The sequence below is a fragment of the Maniola jurtina genome, chromosome 22, assembly GCF_905333055.1.
Source record: "Maniola jurtina chromosome 22, ilManJurt1.1, whole genome shotgun sequence".
Classification (NCBI taxonomy): domain Eukaryota; kingdom Metazoa; phylum Arthropoda; class Insecta; order Lepidoptera; family Nymphalidae; genus Maniola; species Maniola jurtina.
Window position 1 is genome coordinate 8,569,521 of NC_060050.1, and position 16,852 is coordinate 8,586,372.

General features: G+C 37.1%; 2 protein-coding genes across 2 annotated transcripts; one reads left to right on the forward strand and one right to left on the reverse strand.

The window, feature by feature from the left end:
- Nucleotides 1-209: 209 nt before the first annotated feature.
- Nucleotides 210-12,189, forward strand: LOC123876898 (DNA replication licensing factor Mcm2). Its single transcript, XM_045923303.1, has 15 exons — nt 210-546; nt 949-1,115; nt 1,721-1,887; nt 2,260-2,449; nt 2,904-3,203; nt 4,177-4,369; nt 4,777-4,980; nt 5,427-5,658; nt 6,438-6,529; nt 7,012-7,265; nt 7,723-7,884; nt 8,675-8,825; nt 9,550-9,649; nt 10,523-10,662; nt 11,329-12,189. Exons 1-15 carry the CDS (start codon nt 544-546, stop codon nt 11,614-11,616), a joined length of 2,643 nt encoding a protein of 880 aa, XP_045779259.1. The 5' UTR covers nt 210-543; the 3' UTR covers nt 11,617-12,189.
- Nucleotides 12,190-13,724: 1,535 nt separating this feature from the next.
- On the reverse strand, nt 13,725-16,477 carry LOC123876905 (zinc finger CCHC domain-containing protein 10). The gene is made up of 3 exons (XM_045923313.1): nt 16,225-16,477; nt 15,971-16,138; nt 13,725-15,247 (listed from the first exon to the last, which is right to left on the reverse strand). The coding sequence occupies exons 1-3, from the start codon at nt 16,266-16,268 to the stop codon at nt 15,028-15,030; spliced, it is 432 nt and encodes a 143-aa protein (XP_045779269.1). The 5' UTR covers nt 16,269-16,477; the 3' UTR covers nt 13,725-15,027.
- Nucleotides 16,478-16,852: the final 375 nt, after the last annotated feature.

Sequence of the window (16,852 nt, forward strand, 5' to 3'; positions counted from 1 at the left end):
TTTTTTGGTCGAAAAACGTTCATCAATTATAAAACAAAATGAAAAACGTTCGAAAAGGTTCCATAATCCTTAATCTAAGCGAAAAACTCAAAAAGTCAAAAAATTGTTCAACTGTAAATTTTTTATAAATCTGCCTTTGTAGTTTATACACTTAACTATTGGCATTTTGTGTTCAAGCCACTCATGCGGCTTAGTCATTGGCCGATGTTTAATAGTGTTGATGGCCTGTGTATGTAGTGCACATAAAACTGCTGCTTTATGATTATTATCTGCAGTTTGCATTGTTTGCCCTTCTGTTGCCGGCAGTATGTGATATACCTACGTATTGTATGTGTTGCCGGCGTCGTTGCCGTTGCCGGTAACGGTAACTGTCAAACGCTGTCAAACTTCAAATGTCACTTATTTCGCGCTTTTTTTAGGCAAATTAAACGAAAACATGTCCTCATTGATTTATAAATAATTAAATACTTTTATTCTATAAAGTTACTAAGATATTACTGCAAATAATATAATTTGTGCAGTTTAAAATTACTTACAACAACAATGGTTCGTATAACTCACTCTATATTTGTAAATATGTTTATGAAAAGTGTGCAACATAACCAAAAATAAAAGTAATAAATACTTTTCAGTTGTGTTTAAAATTTAAATATTATGATTGTTTACGTTTAGTTTGATAGTAATATTGAGTTCGAGTATGACTATCATATTGTAATAATTCTATTTTCATTTTAACCCTGCGGATTACCATGTTAAAACGGTTAAAAGTTACAACCTTTGTTACAAGGTTTGTTACCCATGTAAAATGTAAACAAACAAAACAGGATGTAAAGTAGACATAAAATATTTATTAATGTTAACAGTGGTATTCCTGTAAGTCTGGATGATTCATAAAATCCTCTTAAAATTTAATATGAAATGATTCAGTACTTTCTAAATATATTGTAGAGTTCACCGATACCCGATACACCATCTGATAGAGAGGATGCGCGGTCACGGATGACGTCACCGGCCCGTGATTATGAGATGTTCGAGGATGAGGGTGCCATCCTGGGAGACAACCCTGTTGAGGAAGAGGAGGATGGGGAGGAATTGTTTGGAGATAATATGGAAGCGTAAGTCATATGTAAAAGTCGCTCAGTGCGCTATGGAGCAAACTATGTTGGGTATCACTCTCAGGGTTAAAATCTGGGGACCGAATGGGGAAATTTGCAGAAACAAAAGCGGCATGGCTCAACGGATTAGCAAACTGAAATGGAAATGGGTGGGTCATATCTGTCGCAGAGCCAACGGCCTTGTCTTCTCTGCACATATCTGCTTTTCTTTTGTTAAAAAGTAGTTAACACCTTAAAAAGTACTTTTTGAAATTTTGCCAAAAAATATGGATATTTTGAAAAATTGACATTTCTTTAAAACAAGTTTAACCAAGAATGAATATTATTTTTAGTTTACATATTATGATGATACTTTTTTGGAAGTACCAGTTTTTCTAAATTCCAAATTTTTGGTGATATCTCAAAACTTTACTTTACTAGCAAATAATAAGATGACTCATGGCAGATAATAAGCAGTCAAATATTGTGTACTTTCTATGTATTTTTAATTTAAATGTAAGGAAAGAGAAGGTAATGTCAAACTTCCCAGAAAAATCTCAGCCTCTTAAGCTCACGCTTAACCAGTCTCTGTTCTGTTTGACTGTATTACCCCTTTTTGTGTGCAGAGACTACCGTCCAATGCCAGCACTGGATCGGTATGATGCAGAAGACCTGGACGATGATGATTATGATGCCATGTCTGTTGGAGACCGAGTTGCTGCTGAGAGAGAGCTTCAGAGGAGGGACAGAGATGAAGGGAGAATCAGAAGAGATGATCGGGATTTGTTGTATGGTAAGCATTTTTTTTCTTTAATTTTAAAAGTTTTTTCCTGTTGGATAATGTCACTCCATAAGGCATCTACATTTATTAATTACCTACTCTTTCGTAAGGCCTTTTTGTACAACCGTAACAGAGCCCTAGTCTCATCCAACAGAGGTTTGGATAGGGCGCCCGTACAGCCGCCAATCTGGCGAAGCAGGGGGAATTGTGTAAATGCCTCAAGGGTAGGTAAGGGTTTACACAAAGCAAATATGTTGCGTATGCTAAATCACTCCACACAGTGCATTTGCTTGAAGGAACGAGCTCCTAGATTTTCCTTTAAATTACGATAACACAAAAACACTTGTTAGTTTTAATTAGTATAAAAACAATTTTGCTCCTCAGATGAATCAGATGAGGACGGTGGGGACGCGCCCCGCGCTAAGCGCCGCAGAGCCGCGGAGAATGCCGCTATAGGAGCAGACGAGCAAGTGGAAGAAGGTATAGAGAGCATAGAGAACTTGGAGGATACTAAAGGATACTCCACTAAAGAGTGGGTGTCTATGCTCGGGCCTAGGACTGAGATCGCTAATAGGTAATTACGAAGGGTTCGGTTTCTGTGCCATCGTGCAAGAAATACCACTATTTATTAATTTCAGTGTGATGTGACCACAAATTATTTTCCCTTTACTTGTGCTATAAGATATTGATACTTGCCAAATTTCATGGATCTAGGTCAATGGGAAGTTACATGCTTGGTTCCCTTGCCCAGTCTTGTCAGACAATCAAGTGATCTTATAAATATTCCTTTTTTTATCTAGAGATATGGAACCCTAAAAATCACGACTTTTAGCAGGCGCCCATTAACGAATTGTCGACGAGCATGTTTAACTTGTGGTTCACGCGTCTTATTTGTTTTTGTTGCTTGTCTTCCTAAATTTATCTGCGCCAGGCCATGGCTATGTCTCTTTATGAGAAGGTAGGTACAAGGTACCAGGTTTATATTTAAAAAATTGCTCTTCAACAGTTCAATTTACCTATCTTTTTAGGTTCAAAAACTTCCTACGAACATACACAAACAGCAAAGGCCAGTTCGTATTCAAGGAGCGCATACGTCGTATGTGCGAGCATAACCAAGCGTCTTTCCACGTCGAGTTTGACGTGCTAGCGCGCAGGGAACAAGTGCTAGCCTACTTCCTGCCAGATGCACCTTTCCAAATGCTGCAGATATTTGATGAGGTGGCCAAAGAGATTGTGCTGCAGATATTCCCCAGTTATGAACGCGTCACGTCGGAGATTCATGTCCGTATTGCAGATTTGCCACTTATTGAAGAGTTGAGGACTTTTAGGTAAGTTTACAACTAGTTTTGGCCCTAATTTAGGTGCTTTGTGCTTAAAGTAAGAAATATGTCATCAGTACGCGTTGGCCGCATCGAACGCGCTGAAGAATTGCGAATTACGTCATCGGTAAGCGGTATTGAAAAGTGCTAGGGACGCAGGAACAATGAGGCATATTACCACGATAAGTTCGATTTTCTTGCGTGCAGGGACAAAGTGGTGGGCTACTTGCTGCTAGATGCTGCAAATATTTGACGAGGTTTCTAAAGAGTTTGTACTGCTGAAATATTCCCGAAATGAATACGTTATCTCAGAGATGTTATCAACACGCGTCGATCGCATCTGACACGTCGAAGAAAGGCAAATTAAGTTGACACACTGAGCAATATAAGCTATAAGCGCGTTCTTGCATGGAGTCATTCTAACTTTGAGTTGTGTACTGAAAAGTAAACAACCAGAGTATTTCTATGCTGAGTTCGATTTTTCCATTTTTTTGAATGAATTCTTTATTTTTTGTTCAAGTCCTTTTGTCAGAGCTTCTACACGTGCAGTCTGTGGGTTGACTATACCCAAAAATCTATAAACGCTCTCCGAGTCCAGTATAATAACATCTTCAGAATAATGTTGGGACTGCCTCGGTACTGTAGCGCGTCCGGTATGTTTGCGGAGAACTGTGTAGACGGTTTCTTCGCAATAATGCGGAAAAGGATCGCCTCAATTAAAAGCAGGCTGGAGAGAAGTCCCAACATTATCCTGAAGGTGATAGCAGACAGACAAGACAGCGCTCTCAAAGCGCACTGGATGTCTGCATTAGTTAATAAATATATTAATTATATTAACTACCATAGAATAAGTTTCTTACTAACATACATTACATTATAATTTAGTTACTAACATAGGTTAAGATGTTTACTAACATAATATTGTGGGCCTTTGTTGCTTGAATAAATAAAGATATTATTATTTTTATTTATTTTGTTTCAGAAAGCTACATTTAAACCAGCTGGTTAGAACACAAGGGGTTATAGCAGCTACCACTGGGGTTTTACCGCAGTTATCTGTAGTGAAGTATGATTGTAACAGATGTGGTTACATCTTGGGGCCGTTCGTCCAGTCACAGAATTCAGAAGTCAAACCTGGTTCATGTCCAGAGTGTCAGAGTTCTGGCCCATTTATGGTGAGTTAACCAGCAATGTGATTTGCTAACTCAGTGATCAACACTGAGTGATAGCTCATTAGACTTTTATTCTTATAGCATTGAAGGTTTTCTTTGAAAAATTGTTTTAATATCACTCAATAAAGCAGCAATGTCAAATGTGCTTGATGGCTATTGTTGATCACAGAGTTAGCAGAGATTTAACCAGATGAAATTGTTAACTCAAACAAAACTACTTACAAAACAAAACATAAACTTGATAGAAAGATTTGAGGTTGTCATCTTTTATAGAGATGTTAATGGAACAAAAGCTCTAATTTTTACTTACAACTCATTTTAAAACGAATCGTACCATAATAGAAGTATCTCTACAGAACGTCGTAGAATTTTACTTCAACCGCGCTAATATCTTTTATTTTCTATTTCAGGTAAACATGGAACAAACAGTATATAGAAACTATCAAAAAGTGACTATCCAAGAGTCCCCTGGTCGCATCCCCGCGGGGCGTATTCCTCGCAGCAAAGACTGCATTCTTTTAGCTGATCTGTGCAACAGATGCAAGCCTGGGGATGAAGTGGACCTAACTGGGATATACACCAACAACTACGATGGCTCACTTAATACTGAACAGGTATTTTATTACTACGTTAACTTATATGTGAATTTATAGCGAGTTTTGAGGTTAGATGAGCAGTGTAGGCATTATGGATTTAGCACTGGAAAATGGGTAAGCAGTGCTTGTCGCCTCTATGAGTTGCCAATTCGAGATGTTTTTCAATACTCAAATATCGAATGACGTCACCAACACGTTTCTAGTACATAGCTGGCGTACGTGTGACGTCATTCGCGTATTGTGTAGACATTAAAAGTAGCAGGAGCGCATACTCAAGGCGTCTTCTCACGTTGAGTTTGACGTAGCGCGCAGAGAGCTCATATAGTTCATAAAAACAATATTGATCTCAATTTTATATTGGGTGTTTTTGATATCTTTTATTTTCTTATTATATTTATGTGTTACATCCACCATATTGGACGTCATTTCGCCTAAGAGTTGCAACTCGAAAATTTTTGTTCCAGGGCTTCCCAGTATTCGCAACAGTGATCATAGCAAACTACATAATAGTTAAAGACTGTAAACACATAGTTGAATCACTGACAGACGATGACATAGCCAGCATTGTCAAACTGTCAAAAGATCCGCAGGTCGGAGATAGGATTGTCAAAAGTATAGCCCCATCAATATTCGGGCACGAATACATCAAAAGGGGCTTAGCATTGGCTTTGTTTGGAGGAGAACCTAAAAATCCAGGTATAGTATAACGAAGTAACTTTGCTCAAACTGTGTGATCTGCTTAAAAAAACGATACTTATTAGAGCAACTAACTGTAAGTGTTACGTTGCCGAATCTGTCAAATAAATTTTGCAATTTATGTCAATGTTTAAAATCCAACCATTGACTTGTATATTAATTTATATCAATGGATATGTAGCTCAAATTTTCATTTGCTCAAATATTAATTGGTATGTTGCATAACTTTGAGAAAGAAAAGGAACTCTAAACAAGCTTATGTTTCCTTTTATGTGTTTCTCTCTCTGTGTTATGTGTATGTGTGCAATCAAGTATTCAAACAAACAAACTTTCACTGGTACTTTGCTCAATCTTTTATTGGTACTTTTTTAAAACATTCATTGGTACTTGCTCAAATATTATGGTGCTTTACCAAAAATATTAAAGTTTAGAAATAAAAATAAAAAACTCTGCCAATCACACTAATATTATAAAGGAGAAAGTTTGTATGTGTGTGTGTGTGTGTGTGTGTATGTTTGTTACTCCTTCACGCAAAAACTACTGGACGGATTTGGCTGAAATTTAGAATGGAGATAGATTATACCCTGGATTAGCACATAGGCTACTTTTTATCCCGGAAAATCAAAGAGTTCCCACAGGATTTTTAAAAAACCTTCATCCACGCGAACGAAGTCGCGGGCACCAGCTAGTCTTAAATAAGATACTCAGCCTTTGAAGGAAACCCTTTACCTTTAGAAAAGGTAGTTTGCAGAAAGTACAGAATACCATTTGGTTTTTAGGTGAAAAGCATAAAGTAAGGGGTGACATCAATGTGTTGATATGTGGAGATCCTGGTACTGCAAAATCACAGTTCCTGAAGTGCACAGAAAAGGTTTGTATGGACGGTAGAACCATTCTTTGACAATCTCTCTGGTGCAGAATGAAGAAGTTTAATTTTTTTTTATGAATTGATTGTAAAAAATTTAGTAAAATGTAGGTAACAAGAATATGAAGAAATTATGGAACTTTATAGTTGCGCTTGCAAGAATAATTTCGTTTCACGTGGCGCCCCAGTGTGAATGACGTCATGACTGCGGCGAAAATTAAATTTTGATCTTTTTTTTTTTTTAATTATATAGACTAGCGCTTGGCTGCAATCAGACCTGCTAGCAAGTGATGATGCAGCCTAAGATGGAGCGCGCTTGCCTAGAAGTAGCCTATTCACTCTTGACTTGAAGGTACCCATATTATAGGTGGAAGGGAAAACTGACGCCGGAAGGGCGTTCCATATCCTAGCGGTTCGAATTAGGAAATCACTGGTTTTAAGCAGCAAAAGCGCGCTTTTCTAATTGATGAAGTATCTATTTCTTGCAGATGGCACCAAGAGCTATATTCACAACAGGCCAAGGCGCCAGCGCAGTCGGTCTCACAGCGTATGTGAGAAAGAGTCCCACTACCCGAGAGTGGACGCTAGAAGCCGGCGCGTTAGTGCTAGCGGACAGAGGAGTGTGTCTTATTGACGAGTTTGATAAGATGAACGATCAAGACCGCACCTCTATACATGAGGCCATGGAACAACAGTCCATATCCATCTCCAAGGCAGGAATAGTTACTTCTCTTAACGCCAGGTGAATGAAAAGTTCATGTCATAATACTCAACTCACTGACTTGCCATGGGCCTTATAACAGTGTCTATCTTTAGGGTTCCGTACCTCAAGAGGGAAAACGGAACCCTTATAGCCGATAGGATCACTGTGTTGCCTGTCTGTCCGTCCGTTCGTCCGTCCGACCGATAGTAAGATAACTATACCAAGTGGGGTATCATATGAAAGGGCTTTACGTATACATTCTAAACAGATTTTTATTTATTTTTATGTATGATAGCTTTTGATTTATCGTGCAAAATGTTGGAAAAAATACCTGAGTACGGATCCCTCAGTGCGCGAGTCTGATTCGCACTTGGCCGGTTTTTTAAAGAAATGTTATATGAGACTAAGAAAATAATTCTTGCTTGCTACGCTCGCACGATTCTTATATTTACATTTGTATTTTTTTTTTAATTGCTAAAAGAACTTTTTTTTTTAGGTGTTCAATAATAGCGGCGGCTAACCCAATAGGCGGTCGATACGACGCCTCGCTAACGTTTACGGAGAACGTGAATCTGTCGGAGCCGATCTTGTCTCGTTTCGACGTGATCTGCGTCGTCAAGGACGAGGCTGACCCCATGCAGGATGCTCATATGGCCAAGTAAGCGTCTTATTTAAAAAAGTTGTTTAAAACAGCGGTGAGGTTTTTTGACAAAGTACTTTTAACAATTCCAGCAAGATATTCTCAGAAATTTGGTGCAGATTTATCTAGAAATAAGTTGAGCTTTCAACTGTTTCAATAATTTAGGCAAAGTACTCTGAATAATTTTACTGGGCAACAATCTATACATATAATAAAATTGTAGAAAAGTGGTGTCTGTACAATGGAAATATATAAAAAAAAAGTAGCAGGGGTTGTTATTATATCGAAGCCGAACCCGAAATTGTAATTAATTTTTTTTTGTCTGTTTGTCTGTGTGTTTGTGCACGCTAATACCAGAAACGGCTTATTCGATTTAGATACGGTTTTCACTAATATATTGTAGTAAGCTTCACTTAATATTTAGTGTTTATTTCATGTCAATTGGTTCATAAAATAAAAAGTTATGTCAATTTTAAGAATCACAGCGAACATTTTTAACGTACAGAGTACGTACTACACGCCGAGAGCCGCGCCGCTGCCATCTATTCCACGCGAACGAAGTCGCGGGCACAGCTAGTCTAGAAATAAGTTGAGCTTTCAACTGTTTCTATAATTTGGGCAAAGTACTCTGAATAATTTTAGTAGGCAACAATTTGGATAAAATATTTTAGATGTTCTGGTCCAAGTAATTACCATTGAAAGGTTGAAATTAATTACGCCGGTAACAATTTTCTATATTATAGGTATTTAAACAAAATACCTTAGTTTATAATTATGAAGATTTTTTCTAATGTACTTATAATTTTAGATTCGTAGTAAACTCGCACATAAGACATCACCCGACACAACGCGGAACAACACTGGACGACAACACGGTGGATGACGACTCCATACTACCACAGGACCTGTTAAAGAAGTACATCGTCTACGCCAGAGAGAATGTGCATCCTAAACTGCAGGTAACCTTATTTTATGAGGTTCTCCATCATCAACCGATAAACGTCCACAACTGGACATCACCCGACATCACACGGAACAACACTGGATGACAACATGGCTGATGACGCCGTGTTTTTGTGGTTTTTAGTCATCATCATCATCATTGTCATCAACCGATAGACGTCCACTGCTGGACATAGGTCGCTTGTAGGTACTTCTACACGCCCATGGTCTTGCGCCGTCAGAATTCAGCGGCGCCTTGGCGGCAAGCGAGCGAAAGAAATTCATGCGTTTTGTATCTTCTATCTTACTCTTTATACAGGGTGTAACCAGAACGCTAGCAAAAACGAAGACAGGTGTAGTACTGATGATTACTGAAAGGATACCATAAAAAAATACGAAAAAAACCTGTATTTTTAAAGTTTATATTGTAAATAAAACATCTGACTGACACTAGAGGTCAACGAACTTCCGTAAATAGGCCACTCGAAGTCAATGCCCCGTCGTAGGTGGGGCATCGACCCGAATTTAGCACGCTATACAATGCTGGTTTGAAAATATTAAATCACTAAAACTACAAGATAAGGCAAATGGTTATTAGCATTGGATTGTATTAAGATAGTATCTGTATAAGTAACGCTAAGTTTTAATGACTAACTAACTATGGTATAGTGTCATTGGTAAAAACTAAAAAGCGTTATAGATATATTGAATATTGTTTTTTTAGAATTTCTTTTTTTACAGAATATGGATCAAGACAAAGTAGCAAAAATGTACAGTCAATTGCGACAAGAGTCACTGGCCACTGGTAGCTTGCCGATCACAGCCAGACACATTGAATCAGGTCAGTTCACCTTTTTATTACCTGACTGCGGCAAAGCCAAAAGGAAGGGTTATGATTTTAGTAGTCTATGTATGTGTTCCACCGTAGCGCCTAAACTACTGGGATGATTTTGACGAATGAGGTGTCAATTGATTCGTTGTAAAGATTCGGGTGACATAGTGCAGTGTGTTTCCCTAGGTGAAGACTATGTTTATGCATTAGTGCCTGACATTGACAGATGATGTGTAGGGGTGTTTTTTTTTTCTCTCTCGTCTGGCTTTACAAAGGTTAGCCAATGTCAAGTTTGTAGTTATTTGTAACAAGTTAGTTAAACTATACAAGTGTGGACCCCGTCTGCGCCGGCGCGCGCCGACATACGCACGGCACCCCCTTAGGGCGCTTTCCAGTCAGATTTAACAAAAAAAAAACTCCAAAAAGGCAAAGCACGACCGCTAGCTAACACCAACACAGACGAAGTCCGTAGGGGCGTTTTCGCATCCTCTTTACAGAGCCTACACATATCTGTGTCTTGGAGCCTGATGTTGAACATATGTTGGTTAAGTCCACAATGTCTGTTAATTGCCCGCACTAGAATGCATAGAATCCGAGTCGCACTCTATTTTTAACCCCCGACCCAAAAAGAGGGGTGTTATAAGTTTGACGTGTATATCTGTGTATCTGTCTGTGGCAACGTAGCGCCTAAACGAATGAACCGATTTGAATTTAGTTTTTTTTGTTTGAAAGGTGGCTTGATCGAGAGTGTTCTTAGCTATAACCCAAGAAAATCGGTTCAGCCGTTTGAAAGTTATCAGCTCTTTTCTAGTTACTGTAACCTTCACTTGTCGGGGGTGTTATAAATTTTTAATTTACACTTGTTCTATATTTTCCTCACAGTGATCCGAATGAGCGAAGCGCACGCCCGCATGCATTTAAGGGTACAAGTGAACGAGGAAGACGTTAACCTGGCCATTCGTACCATGCTGGAGAGCTTCGTAGAAACACAGAAATATAGCGTCATGCGCGCTATGAGACAGGTCATTATTGTTATATTTTACTAGCAGAAAAACGCTGTGATAGCCTAATGGTTCTTTTTTTATTGCTGCTTGCCCCCATATGATCATCGGAGACGTTATCGGTCAATAATTTTGATATAAAAAAAATATTTAAGGTTTATTGTTCTCCTTTGTTTGTGTGATTTTTAAAAGGAACAAAACCATGCACCAAAATAATGTTAGTTTTTATATTCAATAATATTAAATAACGTTGAGCCTATACTACCTGGTTCTATTCCTTTTTATTGCTATTCCTGCTATTTTGATAGCCTAGTGGTTAGAATGTCCGGCTCCTAATCAGAAGTTGGGGGTTCGATCTCCTCTAACTTTTTAGTAATGTGCGTTTTAAGAATTATACATATCACTTGCTTTAACAGTGTAGGAAAATATTGTTAGGAAACCTGCATGCCTGTGAGTTCTGCATGTTCTCAAAAGTGTGTGAAGTCTGCCAATCCGCATTGGTCCAGCATGGCAGACTACGGTCTATACCTTTCTCACTCTGAGGAGAGACTCGTGCTCATTAGTGGATCGGCAATGGGTTGATCATGAGATGCCTGCGACTTCGTCCACGTGGATTTAGGATTTTAAAATCCAGTGGAAACTTAATTTTAGTTGTATTGCATAACACTTTTTTTTCTCTGTTCACAGACCTTCCAGAAGTACCTCTCCTATAAGAAGGACCACAGCGAACTCCTTTACTACATTTTACGACAGCTCACAATGGACCAACTCGCCTATATGAGGGGCCTACACAACCACTCACAATCCACCATCGAAATATCAGAGCGAGACCTCACCGAGCGAGCGAGACAGATCAACATATTGGATCTAAAACCCTTTTATAATAGCAGGATATTCAAAATGAACAACTTTAGTTATGATCCCAGAAGAAAAGTTATTGTTCATACCCTTCCAGAAGTACCTACTGAATCATAAATATTATAATATTACTGTCTTACTGGCATGTCTACAAAATTTCATTGACTGAGCGAGACAGATAAATCTTCCTATGATAGAAGGGTAATATTGCTGTTCTGCTTGCACAATAACTAACCAATAAAAATCTCTGTTAAAAGTTTTTTACATAAGAGATCTACACAACCATTCACAATCCACCATCGAAATATAAGCAATTGATAATATTGCTGTCTTACTTGCACATCTACAAATCTTCACTGTGTGAGCGAGACAGATAAACCCATCTATATTAATAAGATAATATTAATGTCCAGCTCGCACAATAACTAATTGCCTAAGTATGAACAGACAAAAATGGCCATATCATACATAACAGATTCTCACAACTGGTTGTTTGATGTGTTCACACAACCACTTGTGAGAGTCTGTTATGTATGATATTCTAGTATTTCGTTGGTGAGTGATTGGTAACTCACCATCGAAATATCAGAATGAGAACATACAGAGTGAGCGAGACAAATAAATAAGTATATCGGATTTATAACATTTTTTTAATTGTAAAACCATTTTGTTTTGATAATATACATTTCCACTCGCACAATAATCTTTACTTGATAAGGTCCTTATCCTAAATATTTTCAGGAAAATCCTTAGCAAAAAACATACTTCCAATGAAAATTTTGGGAGTCCATTTTTGTAAAAAAGTGAAAATCTCAAAAATGTCGATTACTGCAGATAGCGTTACGAGAGCAGTACTCTTTATGCCGGAAAATCATCCACGGGATTTTGAAAATCTAAATCCACGAGGACGAAGTCGCGGGCATGAGCCAGTAAAAGGATAGGATTAATATTAACACACCATACGAAACCTGATGATTGTGTGATCTTCGCATTTTTTTTGCAATACAAGTAACTTTAAGAATCTAATACTTTCATTTCTTTGTAATCTCTGTAACGCTATATTATGTCGCACTGTTTGAAGGAATACGAGACGCTGAAGTAGCGACTTCCATCAACATACAAGTAGGGCTGGCACTTTCATCTGTTACGATATAATTGTATTTCAAAACGAGTAGGTATGATAAAATATACGAAGCCCTAATTCGCACGAGCGTTAAAAAAGCGTTGCGTTAAAACCCGGCGTTGCGCTGACAATACAACAGTGTGCGGTAAAAAAGCGTTGACGTGTGAACAGATACTTGGGAATGCATTTGTTCTATTTGAACGCTTTTTTAACGGACGTTAAAAAAGCTCTCGTGCGAATTAGCCCTTACCTGATTTTGAACAACGCAATCTCAAAAGCAGGCTAGCTAACTATGCCCATGGTATTTTCTATCAAACCGAAAAACCGGTCAAGTGCGAATTGAAGTCTCACACTGAGAGTTCCATACCATCATACAAGGAATAAGTTTTTTTGACGTGACAACGTCTTATAATTCGATAGAGCCGGCTGCACGCACGAAAAAACGACTCATGCGGCGTTACCTCGCTCTGAGGCGTTCCATGTAAGGCTTGAAGTGCAAGCGAGAGCGCGGAACGAGCGACAAAGAAGCACAATCGGCCTTTGTTGTCACGTTCAACTATCGTCAGTAAACCGACTTTACAGACAACCAATTTTTTTTTTAAATTTTCATACCGGCCATTTTTGTTATAGCCGAAATAGAATATTTCATTTCTACCTATTACGATTCAAGAGACCATAGACCCAAAGACTACAGTGGGTATAGGGAGACCTACGATTTTTCGCTAGAGACACAGTCCGCTGACAGACTGACAACGGAGGTTTAGTAATAATATGGGTCTGGAACCTTAAAAATGCTATTTTAGCTTTTTAAATTGATTACTTGTTCCAGTACAATCCTGTGTTCTCAGGTCTTTCCATCGAAACTCGAGAATAACTAGGGTATAATAACTAAGTGTGTAGTGCAATGAAAAACATTATTTTACGCAAATTCTTTTATTTATAATTTTTAATTTAATCAAATTTGTTAGTTTATCAAATTTTACTTTTACATCAAATCAAATTAAATAAAAACAATTTAACTCCCGAAAACACATTTTACACTCAATCCTAAATAGACCATTTAAGGAAATTGTACAAATTATTGAAACTAATTTTACAAGCGTATTTTTTACAGCTTTTAATACTATGCTTTTTATGTCTAGGAGTTACATTGTTAAAACATTCATGCTAATAATAATAATTGATCACGAAAATATAAAAATCTTCCTTCCCTAAATACATACTAATTACCATTACACTAATAAACAATACAATATATTAATAACTTACAACAACTTTTTTACAAGACTAATACAATATAACTAGAGTCAATTAGAGCTCCTCCCAGGTTGGAGTGGGTGCATCCTGCAGAGCGGGCACGATGCCAAACTTTCCATGCCATTCGGCACCCGCTACTGATTAGGTCAAGGCCTCGCATCTTCTTTCCAATTTCTTCTAAATATTAAAAGTTTGAACTACACGCAGGCCACCACCACTCCCACCTGGTATGAGCGCTTAAAGTCATAGAATCATACAATCAAATTGTTTATCAGTATTCAGGTAACGTTGAAAGTCAAAATATTAAAAAAATTATAATTACATTGCCAGTATGTTCAATTAACATGTCATAGAAAAATCTCTTATCTTACTCTTAAATGACCAGCATTGGACATTGAACTTTACTGGCAAAAATGTGGAACCTTTGAAATAGATTAGTGAGACCAAGGGTAAATCAAAAATTTAAATCATCAAAATAGTTGGGTTACCATAACATTGCATTGTAGTCAGGATTGAGTCCATAAGATAAGTACAAGTAATTTAAATAGATGACTGAGATAACAGCTGATAATCCTCAAATGGTTGAACAGATTTTCATCAAACATATCTAAGAAACATCTCGATTAAATAAAAATCTTTCAGATAAATAAACTTTGGCTTATAAAAGGCTTTCAAATAAAATAAATTATGTTACAAGGCAACAGACAGACACAGACACAAATGTTAAGTTTATAACACCCTTTTTTCACATCTGGGGTTAAAAAGAAAATAATTGTCATACAGAAAAGCCAATCCAATATGGGTACTGTTATAATACAAACACATTTTACGTATGAGATAAAACTTTAAAATGTGAAAAAATATTAGCTGTTACATACACTTTGACAAGTCATATGGATCAAAATGTAAGAGTCGGTACCATTGTAAAATAACAGTACAGTGATCATCTTTTAGGACCTCCTTCCTGAATGATCTGGTAAGATGAAAAAATATATAAGGGTCCCTTGAATGTCTTTATAACATATTTTTACTGTATAAAAAATAATTTATAACTATAACAAAAATTAAGTGAGAAATCCCTAAAGAAAATATGTTCAAAAGGTTCCACATACACACATAGTTACATTTCAAAGATAATAATTTTTAAATTAACAATCGCTGCAAGACTCGGAATCGCTGCCACTTCCACTGTCGCTGTCACTCTCAGAGTCATTGCTGTTGCTGTCACTGTCACTGCCACTGCTTGAAGAGTTGGAGCTATCTGATTCCGAGCCGGACGAGCTGCCCGAAGAACTGCTGTCGGAACAGTCTGAGCCATCTGAGCCATTGGGACGCTTCTTTTTGTTGGGTATTGTGCATTTACCATCACTGTGACAAAGAAATAAGATTTTTGTGTACTTAGAATAATGCTGATGTCCTATATCTAACAAGCTGTAAACTACAATAAATAGAAAAACAGATGTTTCTAAAAAAGATAACACCCTAAATACATAGTGTTTTAGCTAAAAATCTAGTTTGTACCCTTGCAAGTGAACACTTTGATAGGTTCAGGCAACTACGAATGCTACACCATTTGATTTGTTCAATTTTAAAAAATAATCTTACACACAGGATTGGTATAAACATTAACAGATAGAAATTTCAATATAAAATGAAATATTGTTTCATATTAAATCGGAGCATCATATAAGAAAAATAATGAATTGAGTCATAACTTTCTGGAATGATTGACCACATCTACTAAAATGAGGGTGGTTTATTAAGAAAACTTAAAAATAAACAATGATCTTGTATCTAATCTAATAAAAGTCTGTCAGTGATTTTTCATTTTATATTAAGGAAGAAACAAAATTCAGTATTTTTCAAACAGAAACAGAATGAATGAAGCTAAGAAATTCTAGAAAGTTTCAGCCAATTGTACAATAATTAAAAAAAAAATGGGGGTAGATATGAAAAGTCGCCATATGCATATATTAAACAGCAAAAATACTGAAAATATGCTTTTATTTTTACGTAAAAGTGTATGATTTGTTAAAGTGTGTGAATTATGAATAAGAATGTAACATAACCTATGTGGTGTATGCAACATACCTGCAGCTACTTTCCTCTTTCGATTTCAAGTTCTTCTTTAAAATCTGCGACCGCGATGGCCGCACGAGGATCTTGCGTTTTCCCTTGCATTCATAGCTCCAATGACCATATTCGAGGCACTTTTGGCAGCGTATTCCTTGGGGAAACGCTGCCGCCAACGCTGCCTGCCTGTTGAAATAACAATACAAAACCTTAAAAAACACAATTTAAAGGAAAATATTAGATATAAGCATAGTTATAAAGTGATAACACACTTTTTACGTTCAGCCTGATGTCTGTTGTAGGTACCCAAAGTCATCTTGAAATTCGAATAGGGCTCCACCAAACCACGTTGATTTCAAATCATGCAAGAGTGCAGGTAGTTTGAAGAGAATGCCTGTTCCAAAGGATAATGTTACTCTTGCGGTGTCGCGATTCAATCTAATCCAAAATTGAAAACACAAAAATACAAAATTTACGGTAAGCGTCAAGCGTGGCCATCACAAAATTGACGAATGTCAAAAGTCAAAACTCAAAATCAATTGTCAAACTAATATTAGTGATTTCATTTCCGCAAAATAGTCGATATCGATAGCCGATGATTTACAAAAATAGAATAACAAATTGTTTCATTTTTTAAAATTTTCATCAAAAAATCCTGAAAAGTCAAACACATTGGTAGTTTCTCGGGTGCTGTAAATATTTGTGAACAGCTGCGGAGGTACTTAATTACAATACATCAAGTTAAACGCTTGTTCGTTTTCTCGCTATTAATATGAAAAATAAATCTGCTTCTGAATAACATTATAAAACTTACCTCGCTTAGTTATTAAAATAAGCAGAAATTAATGATCAACAACAGTGTCATTTTTGCTGATAGAGGTAACCATATCATATTGCTAA

Excerpts from the sequence above, each read along its gene's own strand:
- LOC123876905 (XM_045923313.1), bottom strand. The coding sequence starts at position 16,268 with ATGACTTTGGGTACCTACAACAGACATCAGGCTGAACGTAAAAA. Across the intron at positions 16,139-16,224 it reads CATCAGGCTGAACGTAAAAA|GCAGGCAGCGTTGGCGGCAG; the intron begins GTGTGTTATCAC and ends TTATTTCAACAG. Across the intron at positions 15,248-15,970 it reads AAAGAGGAAAGTAGCTGCAG|TGATGGTAAATGCACAATAC; the intron begins GTATGTTGCATA and ends TCTTTGTCACAG.
- LOC123876898 (XM_045923303.1), top strand. Across the intron at positions 4,370-4,776 it reads AGAGTTCTGGCCCATTTATG|GTAAACATGGAACAAACAGT; the intron begins GTGAGTTAACCA and ends TTTCTATTTCAG. Across the intron at positions 7,266-7,722 it reads GTTACTTCTCTTAACGCCAG|GTGTTCAATAATAGCGGCGG; the intron begins GTGAATGAAAAG and ends TTTTTTTTTTAG.